Source organism: Uloborus diversus, chromosome 1, assembly GCF_026930045.1.
Source record: "Uloborus diversus isolate 005 chromosome 1, Udiv.v.3.1, whole genome shotgun sequence".
Classification (NCBI taxonomy): domain Eukaryota; kingdom Metazoa; phylum Arthropoda; class Arachnida; order Araneae; family Uloboridae; genus Uloborus; species Uloborus diversus.
The window spans coordinates 55,440,611-55,456,391 of NC_072731.1; the positions used below are offsets into that span (position 1 = coordinate 55,440,611).

General features: G+C 34.0%; 1 protein-coding gene across 2 annotated transcripts in view; it reads left to right on the forward strand.

Moving 5' to 3' along the window:
• Positions 1 to 164: 164 nt before the first annotated feature.
• LOC129229720 (omega-amidase NIT2-like) overlaps positions 165 to 15,781 on the forward strand; it is a 28,674-nt gene continuing 13,057 nt past the window's right edge. For both annotated transcript variants that reach the window (XM_054864095.1, XM_054864087.1), the window contains exons 1-7: positions 165 to 229; positions 4,925 to 5,043; positions 7,720 to 7,840; positions 7,917 to 8,005; positions 12,533 to 12,626; positions 12,748 to 12,822; positions 13,186 to 13,363. In XM_054864095.1, the coding sequence (XP_054720070.1) occupies positions 211 to 229; positions 4,925 to 5,043; positions 7,720 to 7,840; positions 7,917 to 8,005; positions 12,533 to 12,626; positions 12,748 to 12,822; positions 13,186 to 13,363 (695 nt within the window). In that variant the 5' untranslated portion in view covers positions 165 to 210. The remainder of the gene's footprint in view (positions 230 to 4,924; positions 5,044 to 7,719; positions 7,841 to 7,916; positions 8,006 to 12,532; positions 12,627 to 12,747; positions 12,823 to 13,185; positions 13,364 to 15,781) is intronic.

The window sequence follows — 15,781 nt, forward strand, 5'->3', positions numbered from 1 at the left end:
TCCGACTCATAGCAGAGGCACAAGACCACGGTCCTTTAAGATAAGCTAGCAAATTTCGCTTTTTAATCTAAATTGTTCCATTACTATCAGAATATTGAAGCGTGGCCATTCCTCATTAATGAAAAACTTTTTTTAAAAGAAAGAAACTAAATCTATGAACTTCATCTGGCAATAAGAAATATCAAAACATTTCGGATTTCCGGAAGTGCAATGTCCTCTTGTTTTCAAAGTAATGTGACAATTATTTCTTTCTTTATTTCACTTATACATTCAAACAGCATTGAAAAACATATCAATTAAGTCACTTTTGTTTCATTTCTTCTGGAAGATATTTGCATTGTGATTTAAGGACAATCCTATCTACTATCTTATCTGCTTTAGCAGACGAATTTTTGGTGAATTGAATAAGATCATATACTGAGCTCTTAAAAGCACTGATTTAACCGCATTCTTTAGCAGTACGACAGTCTTATTATGTTTCAAGGTTTTTCTTCCTTTAATATTCATGAGAAATTGATACCTTCAGTTTACTAAGTGGAGCCGCATCATATTAGTAGACCACCAGTGCTGGATCTTCGATTTTTCCGAGCAGGGGCAAATCTTGAAGCTGCCACCCTTAACCATCTGTTTTGAAGCTTTTAGTTCGAGTTTCAAAAAAAAAAAAAAAACATGAACTATGCAGTGGCGGCGCTAAGGTGGGGGCGGGGGGGGGGGGCGGCATTCGCCACCCCGTCGGAGACCTCTTGCTCCCCCCCCCCCCCACCGGGAAAACTCCTAGTTCCGTCCAGGAATTCCATCACATTTTAATTTCATTTTGTGTATCTCTACTGTCATTATAGAAAATAAAACTTAAGTAGGTATATTTTTATCATTTAATCTAGTAGTTTTAATAAATATTGATTATGTATTAAAACTTTTATATGAAATTATATTTTATATTTTTTATGACTTTTATATGAAAATAGGCTACAGATGCAAAATCTTTATTCGTTTTGTCAGTGGTAAGAATGATTAATTTTTATTTATCATAAAAAAACTGAAAGGTGGGGGGGGGATTATACGTTTAAAAAATATATGTATGCCCCCCTGTCTGACAAGCTTGCATTTCCTACCGCCACCACTGGAACTAGGGTGAATTTGCCACCGCCAGGGGTAAGGGATAGGCCCGGATCTATAAATTTTGCTCCTCTCCCTTCCCCCCGGCAACAAAATCTGTAGGATTCCCCCCCCCCCCAGAGGTCAGCAGGGTCTAGCAGCTTAGAGCTAGTTTTTTAAATTTTTTGGGCCGTTGGGCCTTTAAAGGACGTGAGCCTGCACTCGCTCTGCTGGGCCTGCGGGTATACAGATCTAGGCCTGCTAAAGCCCCGGCTTCCTTGCCCCTAAATCCAGCACTTTTTCACTCTAAGGTCCCCCGTACCTAACACTATTTGTGGTTTGACCAGCTGGATGGGACCCTGAAGACAGTTCTGATTTTATTATCCAGACCAGAAACCAAGCAATCCCTGGTCCAGCATCACCAGAGGTATTGTTTCACCTGGAGGACTTTGTGACTACAAGCATATTTAATGTCCCCCCACTCATTAGTAATGAAGACGGTGGATCTTCAACCGGCTAGGATCGAACCCAGGACCCTCCAGCAGTAGCGGATTTTAGGGGCGGCACGTGCCCCCCCCCCCCAAAAAAAGGATTAATTAATTTTACTATTTTATTTATTACTTTTTATCTGACCTTTCCTTTGCACCTTTTTTTACGTAGCTAATTAAAAAGAACACACACACACAGCATATTTTGAATAAAAGCATTTTTGTTTGCTAAAGAAGTATTACTGGAGTCAGAGGCCCAGAGTTGCAGAATACATTTAACTCATTGGCTTCAAATTCAAGAGACCGCATTATCACGATTCGTCCATTACTTCTTCTTTGATGGAATCAATAATTAACTTTTTTTTAAATGTGTAGGCACACCTAAAAGAGTCATTTTGATCTAGGACCTATTTGCGAAATAATAGATTTCTTTTTCAGTTAATAAAAGATGCAAAATGAAAGAAATCATGTGGTAGTTTCTTAGAAAAACCATGATTTTTAATAGAAACGGCATGTAGTATCAATATGTTATCTCAACTGTATCATGGCTTTAAGAACAAATCAGCAATTGTTTTGAAATTCACACAGAAATAGTTTCTGAATTCTTCAATGAAACTTTTATATGTTATGAAGTTATGATTAAATTAATTTTAAAAACTCAAGAGAGGTATGGGTTTATTTAATAACCTTGCCCTCGTGTTATAATCATTATGACAATGTTCCTAGGTAAAGCCGCTCATTGTCTAGCATCTCGGTGACATTATATTATGTTTAGTATTTAAATGTCTTGAAACGTTAAAGATGTATTCCGTCCACATTCAAAGTATATTATTGCATAGTATTCATGTACTTAGAAGTAGAATCATTGACCTTAAAGAATCCTAAAAAATAAATTTAAAAAAAAAAAAAAAACACACATTTAAAAATAAAGTCGTCAAAACTTTGTTATGAAACATCGAAAGTGGGGGGGGGGGGTATTCAATTTCCCGTGCCCCCTCCAAAAGATCTGTATCCGCCCCTGCCCTCCGGTCACAAGTCCATTTCCTTACCGATCAAACCACCACAGCCCACTAGATCTGGCACTGTGGACCCCTGGCTGGCATGCTGAATAATTTTAGATGGTCAGTATGAGTGGTGAGCAGACAATTCTTTTTAGTGAGTGACTCAGAGCTACTCGCTTACTCAAAAGAACCGATTCTTTTTAGCATTTCAGCGACTCACTTTAAAAAAAAAGGTAATTATAGAAATATAAATAACGTGTATTCTTGAGCATCAATGGACACCTGTGCCAAATTTGCAAAGATCTGGGGTAAACTGGATTTGTTTTTAAAAAATCTCTACGAAGTTAAACCCCCAAAAGAGAAGAGAAACCCCCTCTATGAAATCCTGAGCATCAAAGGTCCTCAGTGTCAAATGAGGCAAAATCTGACATAAGCAAGGGATTTGCATGAAGAAAAATCCCAAAAGGGGGGGGAGACCCCATAAGGAGCAAAAATCCCCTTTCATAAACTCTTGAGCATCAAAGGACCTCTGTATGAAATTTGACAAAAGTCTGGTGAAAGCAGTGGAGTTGTATAAAAGAAACCCTCAGGGGTTCAAACCCCCCAAATTAATGAAAACATCCCTATCTAAATTCTAGAGCATCAAAGAACCCCTGTGCCAAGTTTGGCAAAGATCCGACATAAACTGTCGATTTGAATAGCAAAAACAAAATGGGCATGACCCCCATAAGGGGGAGGGGGGCTCGAAAACCAACCTTCATGAATTCCTTCTTCAAATGACCTTTTTGCCGATTTAAAAAAGATCCGACGTAAACCATATTTGTATGAGGAAAACCCCCAGTGGGATGAAGCCTACTAAAAATTACCCTATGTAAAGCGATGTGCATCAAAGGACCTCTGTACCAAATATAACAAAGATCCGACTTAAGCCGTGGATTTTTATTGGGTAATGCCCCTAGAGTTAAGCCCCTTAGTGGGATGAAAACACCCCTGTGTGAAGTATAAAGCATCAAAGGATCTTTGTGTCAAATTTGGCAAAGATCTGACGTAAGCAGTGGCTTTGAGTAAGGGAAACCCCTCTGAGAAGGGGGGGGGGAGGGTCAAATCCCTAAATCGGCATGAACATCCCTATGTGAATTCTAGAGTTACAAAGGACCCAAGGTATCCCTCTGCCAAATCACCAATTAACTCGGCGATTGACTAAAGCATATTTTTCAGTAAAAGACGTGATTCACTAAAAAGAATAGACTCCCAAAAAAAACCAACTCGTACAACTGAATCAGAAAGAATCGTTGCCTTGGAAACAGACCTACAACAAATCCTCAAATGCAATTCTTTTGGCAAATCGCCAAGTGAGTGAATTGGACAACACGGTGATTCGCCAAAGGACTTGTGCTGTTCATTTTTTGCGAACTGTGATTTATTCGCTCAGTTGAAAGCTTCGATTCTTTTATGGAATTTTTGAACTGAGTGCTCATCTCTAGCCAGTATAAATGTATTTTTGCCTTCTGTGAAAGGTTTTCTGCCTCCAGATGTGTTATGCTTATTCCAAACTGATAATCACTTACAAGCGTTGAACTGCAGTCTCTGGACACTGTAAATGAGTTGTTTAGTATTTACTTGTATTATTATTGCTATTTTATTGTTATTATTTTTTTTATGATGGAGGAGTGCAGGGGAGGGGGACGAAGACAACTTTTTGTTTAAAAAAAAAAACATTTTGTCATCAGGGGTAAAAAATAGCATTGCATTAGTCGCAGATGATTTCTGCATATCCTTTTTTTTTTTTTTTTTTTTTTGGGCCAAATTATTCAAATTATTCATTTGATGCATTGTCCAACTAATTTTTTTTTTTTTTTTTTTTTTTTTTTTTTTTTTTTTGTAGGGTAAAAAAGATTTATGATTCAGAGGGAAATTGAAAAATTTCAGCTATTGGCTGCCAATTTTACAAATGTTTGATTTTCTTTTTTTTTTTTTTGGCTACTAATATTTTGATGAAAGAGAGAGGTAATATTGCCATCCACTTTTATAAATAACACTTATATTACGACTCTGGAACATCATTGCAGCTTTCATACACATACCGAACCAGCACAGTGGTAATAGTGTACTACAAACGATACATGATAATCTACTTCCTGGACTGCCAGAATATTTATGATTTTTGAAATGAACTACCTATAAAATTAATTAATGATGTGATGACCCGAAACTTGCATGAATGTCCTTTCTCTGCACAGGCTTGAAAATAAAATATCACATTTCAAGAACAGCTTAAGCTTTACTAAACTATTCATTTTTAATTTTTTCCAAATAATTTGATTTTTTAATATTTTTTAGAACTGAAGCTTGCTTTGGTTCAGCTTGCTGTGACCAAAAACAAGGAACTGAATGTTGAAAGAGCATGCAAGTTCATTAAAGAAGCTGCACAAAAAGGAGCTAATCTAGTTTGTTTACCAGTAAGAAATTTTACAAGTCTTTACTGCTGTAAATAAAATTAATACCGTATATGCTTGCGTATAAGTCGAGAAATTTAGCACAAAATATTAGGTTAAAAGTTAGGGGGTCGAATTATACGCAGGGCAGAAGTTCCAAAATTTTTCCCCCAAACATTTCTTGGAAAAAAAAACACTCAAAACATGAACGAAATAATGAAATATAGCTACAGCCCAGAATTTATAGATATTTATTCAAATTAAAAGCAACAAGTAACAAAAATGGTAACAGCAAAATCGAACCCTTTACAAAAATCGTGATAGCAGAAGTGAACCGTTTTTGTGCAAAAAAGTAATAATCGAATGTTTTTTAACATAATTTTTTTTTATTACATTTTATTTTCCTCCTTTTTAAAACGTTTATATTCAACATTAGTGACAAAACACTTCCAATTTTTTCAGATAGTAGGGGCTCGACTTATACTCAGGTTTTTGAGTTTTTCCGAATTTTCCTCCTAAAAGTAGGGGGTTGACTTATACGCAAGATCGACCTATACGCAAGTATATACGGTAATCAACAAGATAGTGAAATAGACCACAGGTGCAGAATGTGCGTAAGTACTGAACTATTTGGGGGAAGGAGGTATTTGCACTTTGGGGAAATTTAAAAGAAAAAAAAAGAGAAATCAAGAATCAAGAGCAATTTGTTGTTAAATTTCGATGTCCTGCAAGGATTTTAAATGCTTATAAAATTAATTTTTGTTCTCTTTTGAAACCAAACAAACCTTTTAAATTTTTTTATACAAAAAATTTAGCAACTGACATTAAGTAGGTTGCTAAGGCTCACCTATGTTGTATAATATATGGCATTATTAGGATGTTTAACATTATTTCTTTAAATATGATGCCAATACAGTTTGAGGGAAATTTTGGGCAAATCTTTCATGTTCCGGGAAAGTTTTTAGGCACAGGAAATTTTCTACAACATTGAATTAGACTAGCATATACTTTTACATCAATTGTAGTGCATGTAGTGGCAAAATTAGTGACTAAAAAGGCAATACTACTTTATGTGGGATTAGTTACTTCAAAAATCAATGAACTGCATTATGAGAATGAGAATCATTTCATTCAATGAGGAAAAAAATTGCTTTTTTCCCCCATGAAATTTCGACACTGCAACTGTGCATAAAAGTGACATATGTCTTATTCTTCCCAGAACAGTGTCTACTCAGGAAGTAGCAGACTTTATAGTCCCCGATATCATTTAACGCATCTTTTGCTAACTTGAATCTGCTTTAATTTTCTTATGAAAATTAAATATTTATTTTTTCTTTTGATCTTTAAAAAGTAATTGTATACTAATGGTGAATGCTTATTGCTGATTTTAATTAAAGATGGTGTATCAATTAAAATCAATTTAATATGTTATATTGATCTTTGAACTTTATGGTTTTCACTCACTTAAAAGAAAATAAGTTAGATACAAATACAAATACAAAAGTGACGACCAGCAACAGGCTCTGGGCCCAGCTAGACTGGTCCTAGTCAATTTACAATCCCCAGTGAAGATCAATGGCCCTCTTAAAACTATCTACTCCCTTGCTCATTACCACCTCTTCCGGTAAACTGTTCCAAGGTTCCACTACCCTGCTAAAATAATAATTTTTCCTAACATCCATATTAGCCTGAGATTTAAATAGCTTAAAACAATGACCCCTTGTCCTGTTTTCAGTGCTAAACTTCAGCCCTGTAACATCTTTCATTTTAATAAATTTAAACAACTGAATCATGTCCCCTCGGTCTCTTCTTTGCTCAAGACTGTACATTTTTAGCCTTCTAAGCCTTGAATCATAGTCTAAGTGAGAAAGTCCATTTATTAGCCTTGTAGCTCGCCTTTGAACCCTTTCCAATACATTAATGTCTTTCTTAAGATAAGGAGACCAAAACTGAACAGCATACTCCAAATGAGGTCTTACCAAACTTCTATATAAGGGCAGAAGAACTTCTTTAGATTTGTTTGAAATAGATCTATTGATAAACCCAAGCATTTTATTGGCTTTGTTACTAGCAATGCTGCACTGTTGGCTAAACTTTAAATCCTGACTTATTAAGACCCCCAGATCAGTAACTTTGTCTGCCTGACTAGTGACTGAACCTTGCAAATAATAACTTGTACACTTATTTCCATGCCCTAAATGTAGCACTTGACATTTCCCAACATTAACAAGTACAATATTAAGATACAATATTTGATATTATTTCACTAAAACTGTAACAGAAGTTGTTTGCCTAAATTTGTCCAACATGCCCCATGAGGGAAACCAACATACCCTGTGCACGAGGCAAGTTGGTACACTTTACCAAGGTTCTGTCAAAAAAACAGTATGAAAAAAGTTAATCAATTCAACATTTTCAAAAAAATCTGGGGTGATGAGAATTTTTTTTAATGAAACTTATTGTTGAAAACCAAACTGTTCATTCAATATTTTAATGAGATAAATGAAGAGTAGGAAAGCGTACCAACATGCTCTGACTCCCTCTATGCTGAAAGCATTCTCAAGCCCTTTACTTGCCAACCTTTGTTTACTTGATTTAAAAGTATACTTAATATTTATGAAATATAATTCTGCATGTGTGTGTGTGGATAACTCCTTGCAAAAAATTTAAGCATTCATTTGTCTCATTAATATCTTTCAGGAATGCTTCAATACTCCATATGGAATCAGCTTTTTCAACCAATATTCAGAATCAATTCCAGGATTCAGTAGTGACACTCTTTCAAACTGTGCAAAGGAAAATAATATTTATTTAGTTGGTGGTGTGTATAATTCTTTCTCTTAATTTATGTAATATTGTGTTGAAGGTGGAAATTAGTTCTTTTTTTTAAATTCAAGGCACAATTCCTGAAAGTGATGGAGGAAAAATATACAACACCTGCGTAGTATATGGACCTAATGGGGATCTTTTGGCGAAACATCGTAAAGTAATTTTTCTTTTATGTATCAAATGCTTCTTTTGTCTGTGATAACTTACATTTTTAGTAAAAAATGGGGATTCTATTCACAAATTCAAATTTCCTGTTAATTTTACTTTGTATACAGAACCCCCCCCCCCCCTTTATGTGCGTATTTACCCCTTATCCAAATTTTCACCACGAATTTTCAAAGGAAAATATGAAGCTGATCCCAGACATCACTATAAAAAATGCTGAAAAGCAATTGAAACCCTGAGAAACTTTCTAGAATTTGCTCATTTGGAAGAAGAGTGCCACAATACGAAGAAATGAAATTTTACAGGAGAAGCATTTAAAGTTGAACTCTTCAGGCAATTTGCATTAAGAAACAGTGGTATACTGGGTCGCCAGGGTATCAGGAAAATTCCTGGTGCCTTAGTCATGTTTTTTTATATTTTTTAAAATAAGGTTTTTGCACCTGATATTGCAGCTTCACGTACCATAAGATTTATTGTATGAAATAAACAAACAAGACGACTTGACATCATAAAACTACGTAATAGGACTTTTTAAAATCAAAGTTACCTCCATTTATTGGTTCATTCAAAAACATTAATGTAAAATGCTTTTCTTATTCCTATCCGAATCTACCTCCTTCACCCAAAGAAAAAAATGGTGGAAGAGTTTTTCGCTCCTTTTTCAAAATAAAAGTGGACATACTTCGTAATTTTTTTTTTTTTGAAGTATGAATTTGCGAATCGTAAAAACAACAATAAGTAACCATTCACCTCCGACTTGAACTCAATTGAAACTAATAAACCTTTCGATTAAAATTTATTTAATGCCTCGGTTCCAAGATTTTTTGGATCAGGGCGTACCATACAGTAAAACCTATGAAGTTGACCACCTGTCTTAAGTTGACTGCTTTATTCAGGCACAGAATTACCCCTTATATAAATCAACCTCTGTAAGTTGACCACCTGTTTAAGTTGACCACTAAAGTAGTGCACAGCGAGTGGTCAACTTACACAGGTTTCGCTGTATAATCTTTCTATGGCGCTCTTGTCTCTATAACTCAGTGGCAAGACCAGGGTTTTAGTCCGGGGGGGGGGGGGGAGATTGTTATCGAATAACTTTATATCATCCAACGAAGCAAAAGAAAAGCAAAAACTTTGGTTTCACTAAGTTTGCAGGCAGGGAGTGAGGCTGCAGCCTCACACACACACATATCACGTAGCTCCTTCCCTAAATTCACCATTTAGAAAACTACTAAAAACTAACAGAAAAAATGAATAAAACTGGAATAATAGCATTGCATAGCTCTTCAGATATTCCCTCCTATACATGATTCTCTCAGGAGCACTGCCAAATATTTCAAGAGTTTCATAATTCTCTTTAACTCTTTATAGTGAAGTAATTAAAAATTCCATAGTGCCCCCATGAAGATTTAACGGTGCTCTGATTTAGCCCTCCTCCCCCCCCCAAACAGTTTGGTAATAAAAATTACAGGTCTAAAGCTTGTGTTATAGAAGACTAGACACCTGCGGCGACCAGCTGGTTCGCCTTTTTACGCCATTACCCTTCCCAGTAAGCAAAATATCTTGCCTCTGTATTGCATAAAGGTTGACATGCAAGAAAAATCATCTTGCATTAGTGCTACCTCAGTATTGTTATGTTACTCTATTTATGCTGTCAGTAGGCTGCGGCAATATTGACTGACAAGGTATATGCAGCATAATATCAGGAAAATATCAAGGTAAGCTGTGTTTGTAATCTTGCATGCATATTGATATGACAGGACGATATCAAGATGTTGTCATGATAGCATGAATCCAGTCTCTATGCAAGATGACCTTGCTTCTGTAATCCTGCATATGTATTGATATGATAGGAAAATGTCAGGATACATTGACATGACAGTATGAAATCGCTATGTTTGCAAGATGTTTTATCTATTTATTTATTTGTATTATTTTCACTTAAAACTCAAGAATTAAATTTCAATCTTTAATTATTTCTGTTATTCTTCAAGACTGATTAGTTTTCTAGCCTAAGAATATTTTCTTAAAGCTGACACCTGATCGGAAATTCATATAAAAATATTAATAGTACTCGCAATTTTAATTTAAAAAATGAAAATTTCTTCATTTTGTGTGATATTTGACTTATTTTTTAAATTCATGCTTCTAATTGTATTGTAAAGACATATTATGCATAGGAGATTTAACTAAAAATTGTCGACTTTTAACTTTTTAAAATTCTATTGTTTTCCTTTTCTGTCTTAAATGAGTTAGTATGTTCTATAGGGTCTGGTGGGGGAAAGTGGTCAATGGGGTAAAGTGGTCAGTCGTCAAATAAATGGCCATAGCTGGGAAATAAATGTTCAAATGAATGTGAAAAGTTTATTATAGAGTAGGGTAGTTAGAAACTACATTTTGAGTACAAAATTTTACAACTGGCAAAATGTTATTCGGTAAAAAAAAAATATTTTGTGTCAATATGAAAAGTTTTTAAATCTAAAGACCTCTTTTAACTTCCGTGGGAAATTTTGTTTGTTAGATTTATGAACAGATTGACTGCATAGGAAGCTTCCTACATGTCTTAAGATCGCTTACTCATTAGCAGTTCGCTGAATATATTTTAGATCATTTTTTAGAACAATTTCAGTAAGATGGGGTAAATTGGTCATAATATTAGGCTTAACGAATATTGTTCTTCTACTGTCACTTAAGAGTTATGTATAAGGCATATATGAATTAAATATTAATTTCACTTAATATGTATTGTTTTTACCGTAAATGGGGTTAAATATACGAGTATATACGTATGCATACGCATATACTCGTGTAGGCACGTATATAGGCGTATTCACATAAATGCACCAATAAATACATATATGGGTATCTGCAAGTATTTTTAATCTATACAGATATACATTCAACTATAACGTATATACTCGTTTATATATATAAATACTTATATACTCAGGAAGACACTCATATACGCGTACTTACTGGAGTAGACACTTACATACAAGCATATAATATACAAGTATACAGGATGAGTTTAAACTTTTAAGCAAATTATTAAAAGGTGTTAGAGGGGAGGATGAGAAGTAAGAATCACATAAGGAAACAAACACAATACTGACGCGCTACATGCACGCAAAGCAAGAAACTGATGGATGCAAAACTGATCAAAAATGTATTACATAAAGACAATTTTACACAACATTTTAGGTTTCAAGAAAATTTTAAAGCGATTGATGAAATTTGCGGCCTGCAGCTGTGATATATGTGCGTCGCAATCACAAAGCACGCTCTGTTACAATAACGATACTTTTGAAAAACTTTCATCAGTCGATGCGCCTTTGTTGCGATGCTTGTATTAGAGCTACAGGCCGTAACTTCTAACAACTGCTCTAAATATTTCTTAAAAACTAAAACCTTGGGCAAAATCATCTTTGTGTAATAAATTGGTGAATTGTTTTGCATCCATCAGTTTCTGGCATTGTGTGCATGTAGCGCGTCAGCGAACGTAAGTTCCTTATAATTCTTTGCTTCTTATCCTCCCCTCTCACACCCCTTAGATTTTTGCCCAAGAGCTTGTTTTCACTCTGTAGGCACACATGTATATAAGCTTCTATACTCGTGTATAAATACATGTACTTGTGTATACACGTAAATGTACGTATATACGTTTATACAGGTATATAATCATGTTTGCACGTATACATACGTATACGCGTGCTTCACAATGTGAGTAGACACGTACCTCCAAACATACACTGGATGTATCCACGAATTAACTCGTGTATACCTGTGTATTTGTGTATGTACACTTATATATGCGTGTATACGTCTACTGTACACGTATATACTCATGTATGCACGTATATACTCAAGATACAAGTGCATACACTCATATGATGTTCGTTTACACACATATATACCCGTACATACACGTGACACGTATATACTCGTGTATACACGCATACACTCCTGTAGCTAATCAAGTATACATGCTTATATACATGTATATGCTTGAGTAGGCACGTGCATGCATGTATATGATGCATACATGTATCTACTCATATATAAACGTGTTTACTAATGTTTACACGACACGTATATACTCGTGTATACTCACATATGCTTGTGCATATACTTGTAACTATAAAAATAAGCGAAATGTACAAATATTAGGGTTGTTTATAATGGTTTTGCATCTATTTTTAACTATGACCACTTTACCCCATGCTATGACCACTTTCCCCCACCCCATGGGGTAAAGTGGTCATAAATACAAAAGGAAAAGAAAGTGTTATAATGCTACTTAAATCAATATTTATTTTCCTAAAACTCAATGTACCGTGTTCTTTAATAATGCAATGTAAAATAAAAACAAAAAAAGTTTAAGCGTTTAAAGAATTTATTGTATTTATTATTCACCTAAGTTGAAAACCTACGATTTTATGACCACTTTACCCCACCAGACCCTATGCTTTTTCGTTTTGGATAAGCAAAAATGATTCAAGTTATAAAAATATGTTTATAGGTACATCTTTTTGATATTGACATTCCCGGAAGTATCACATTTAAAGAATCTACTGCATTATCTGCTGGTAATACGTTAACAACGTTCTCAATAGGTAAATATTCAATTTATTTTTGTTCTACATATCTATTCTTTTTGTGTAATTTTAGTTTCATACAAAGAAATCTTGATTCATAATAGAAATTTCTATTTTTTTTAATTTTTTTTTTTTTTAGGTAACTGGAAAGTTGGTCTAGGAATTTGTTATGACATCAGATTTCCATTGATGGCTAATATATATACAGAAAAAGGTAAATATTTCTTTTAAATTAGTGAGGGTGTACTGTCAAGTGTACAATTCATATTGTTTCACTGGGTGATGGCAGTAAATGTGTACTTGTACATAATGCTGCATTAAACTTGGTTCTAAAGCCTGCAGGAAAAGCGATCAACGTAATTGTACCCTAGTATTTTTAATTTTATATTTATATCATTTTTATATTTAATGTTTTGTAGCATCTATTTTAATTGCATTTTTAAATATTTTATTAATTGTTTTTCATCCATTTGTTAGGAATATCTGAGCCATTTTAACAATACAATTTTGCTAGGGAAAATCCAGTAATCTAGGTTGTAACCAGAACCAAATTGATACTAAAATATTTCCCTTTCAGGATGTCAATTATTATTGTACCCTGGTGCATTCAATATGACTACAGGACCTGCTCACTGGGAGCTTTTGCAAAGAGCCAGGGCTGTTGACAACCAGTTGTATGTTGCTGGTATTTCTCCAGCTAGAGATGAAACTGCATCTTATGTTGCATGGGGTCATAGCTCTTTAGTCAATCCTTGGTGAGCTTTTAGTTTTAAATAAAATATCACAATGGTGCTTTAGCTTCAGATACTTTAGTCTAATTTGAGGTAATGAATCTGATTTGCTTCTGTGAGCAACAAGACATTTTGAATATTACATTAAAACTTTGTTACCAAGCTTTGAAATGTAATAAACGGGTATCAGGAATGCAATTAGAGGTTTTTAGCTCTCTGTGTCCCCCCCCCCCCCCAAAATCAAGTTCCTAGTTTAAACAGAACCTAGTTTAAAGTGCCCCCCCCCAGCATTATTATGAAACAATTTACAAAACTATATCTTACATTATGGAGTACCACTTTAATGTATAATTAGCAGTACCCTCACAGCGATGCCCGTGCTAAAACTTTAATGGAAGTCCGTTGAATTAAAAAAAAAAATGACACCCCCCCTTTCCTCTGATGTGAAATGATCATTTTTCTTTGCATAAAATGCATACACACCTTTTCAAAAAATGAAAAAAAAAAAAAAAACCTATTAAAGTTTCTTTGGAATTTAAAACTTTTTGTCAAATCTTTAAATTAGATTTACAGTTACTTTAAAACTGTACTTAGCGAGTGAAGCCATTTTTACTGCAATTTAAAATATTTCCCCAAATAAACAAAAAAAGACATCAAATAATATCCTTCAAATGTGAAAACAGTCCCGCAACTCTATTGTTTTTCGCCAAACTCACCTAGCAACCACGCTATCATAATACATCCGTCTAACGAAAAAAAAAATCCAGTGGAACATTCAAAAATTATCGTCAGAAAAAAAGAAGAAAATGTTGTACATTTCACTCAGATAAAAACAAATCAAAAATTTTTTTTCTTTCAAAACAAATCGCCAAAACGATGAATTACATTTTCGATTACTTTAAAACAATAGTCCTAGACTGAACTGCTCAGTTCCTAACGCGCCAAGTGACCACGCTACCGGAACCAAGCCCTTTCGCGAGTGAAGTGGATGTTTTTTCTTTGGCAGTAATAAATGTTTCGCCAAACAAACAAAGAAGTATAAAATCACATTAACAGTAGCTTTTAAATCTTTATGTATTAAGAGCTGCATTGCCCAGCTTTCCCTGGTCTACCTGGAGAATAAAAATTGTATCAAGTGACATATATTCAACAATCAGGCTTAAATAAAAGAAAAAAAAACACCGTGCAAAATTACCCTTGCAAACAATGACGACAGATATTAAAATACTTTTAAGAAATTAAAATGCGAAAGATGGATTTTAAAAGCGTAACCATGGAAACATGAAATAAAATAAGTTTAAGAAATTAAATGCAAAATAAGGAAAGAAACAATGGATTCAAAAAGCGTAACCGTGAAAACGAGAAAATAAAATGGTTGACAACCGGAATCAAAATGACATTTTTCAAATTTGATTTAAAAACGCCTGTAACTTTTTTTTCCTTTGAAGATAAAAGCTAAGTTTTTCGACCATAGGTCAGCTAAGCCTAAAAAAGTTCAAGCTAAAAACAAATTACTCCCTCTGTAATTAAGTTAGAGCATTGAAACAAATTGTTTAGAATATGGAAAATTCTACCCTTTTCAACGATATATAATATTAGTATGTGCAAGTAAGTTTTCTCTCCCATTTTCGGAAATTATATGAAATTAGGGCCTAAATTGGAATAAAAAAAGAACTACCCTAGTAGCACAAAAATATAGAACGACATAGGACCGACACAGATCGACGTTTTGAATCCCATTCATAACGGATACAGTTTTTAAAATATAGAACTATGTCAAAGTATATTTTTTTCACTGGCTTTATATAAAAAGTGGTTTTTACTTCTTGTTTCGATTTTTTAAAAATAGTTAGCCATAATTAAAAGCGTTTATTTCGTAATTTTTCTTATAAATATGCAATTTAGGAGAAAAATAGAAAAATTTCGCGAACGTCGAAAAAAGTCGTTTAATGTCGAAAGAAAATATTGTGACACCGACATACTTCGACGTCAATCTATAAAAAAATCCCCATATGGTTTTCTAAACATAGATCTGTGCCAAAATATGTTTTTTTTTCGACATTTTTTAAAATTTCATATTTAAGCTGTTTTAAATCAAATGAGGAAAATAAATATACTTTTTCTTTGGCATATTTTCATTGGCAGATTATTAAAAGAAAAAAAAAAAACTCTGAAGATGCAGATATCGAAACAATCTTTAAAAGAAATACCTCGAAGTTTTTACTGCTTATTTTCATCAATGTGTCATTAAGAAATCAATGTGTCATTTTATTATTCGAAAATATAGCTATATTCTTATTTGTATAGAAATCAGTAGTAAATAGAAAAAATTGCAAACATCGAAAAACGTTTTTTGACCAATTTCGACGTGAATCTGTATAACTTCTGTATAACAAGACCAATTCCGGAACCGGATGTCACGTGATCATGATGACTTGTCGC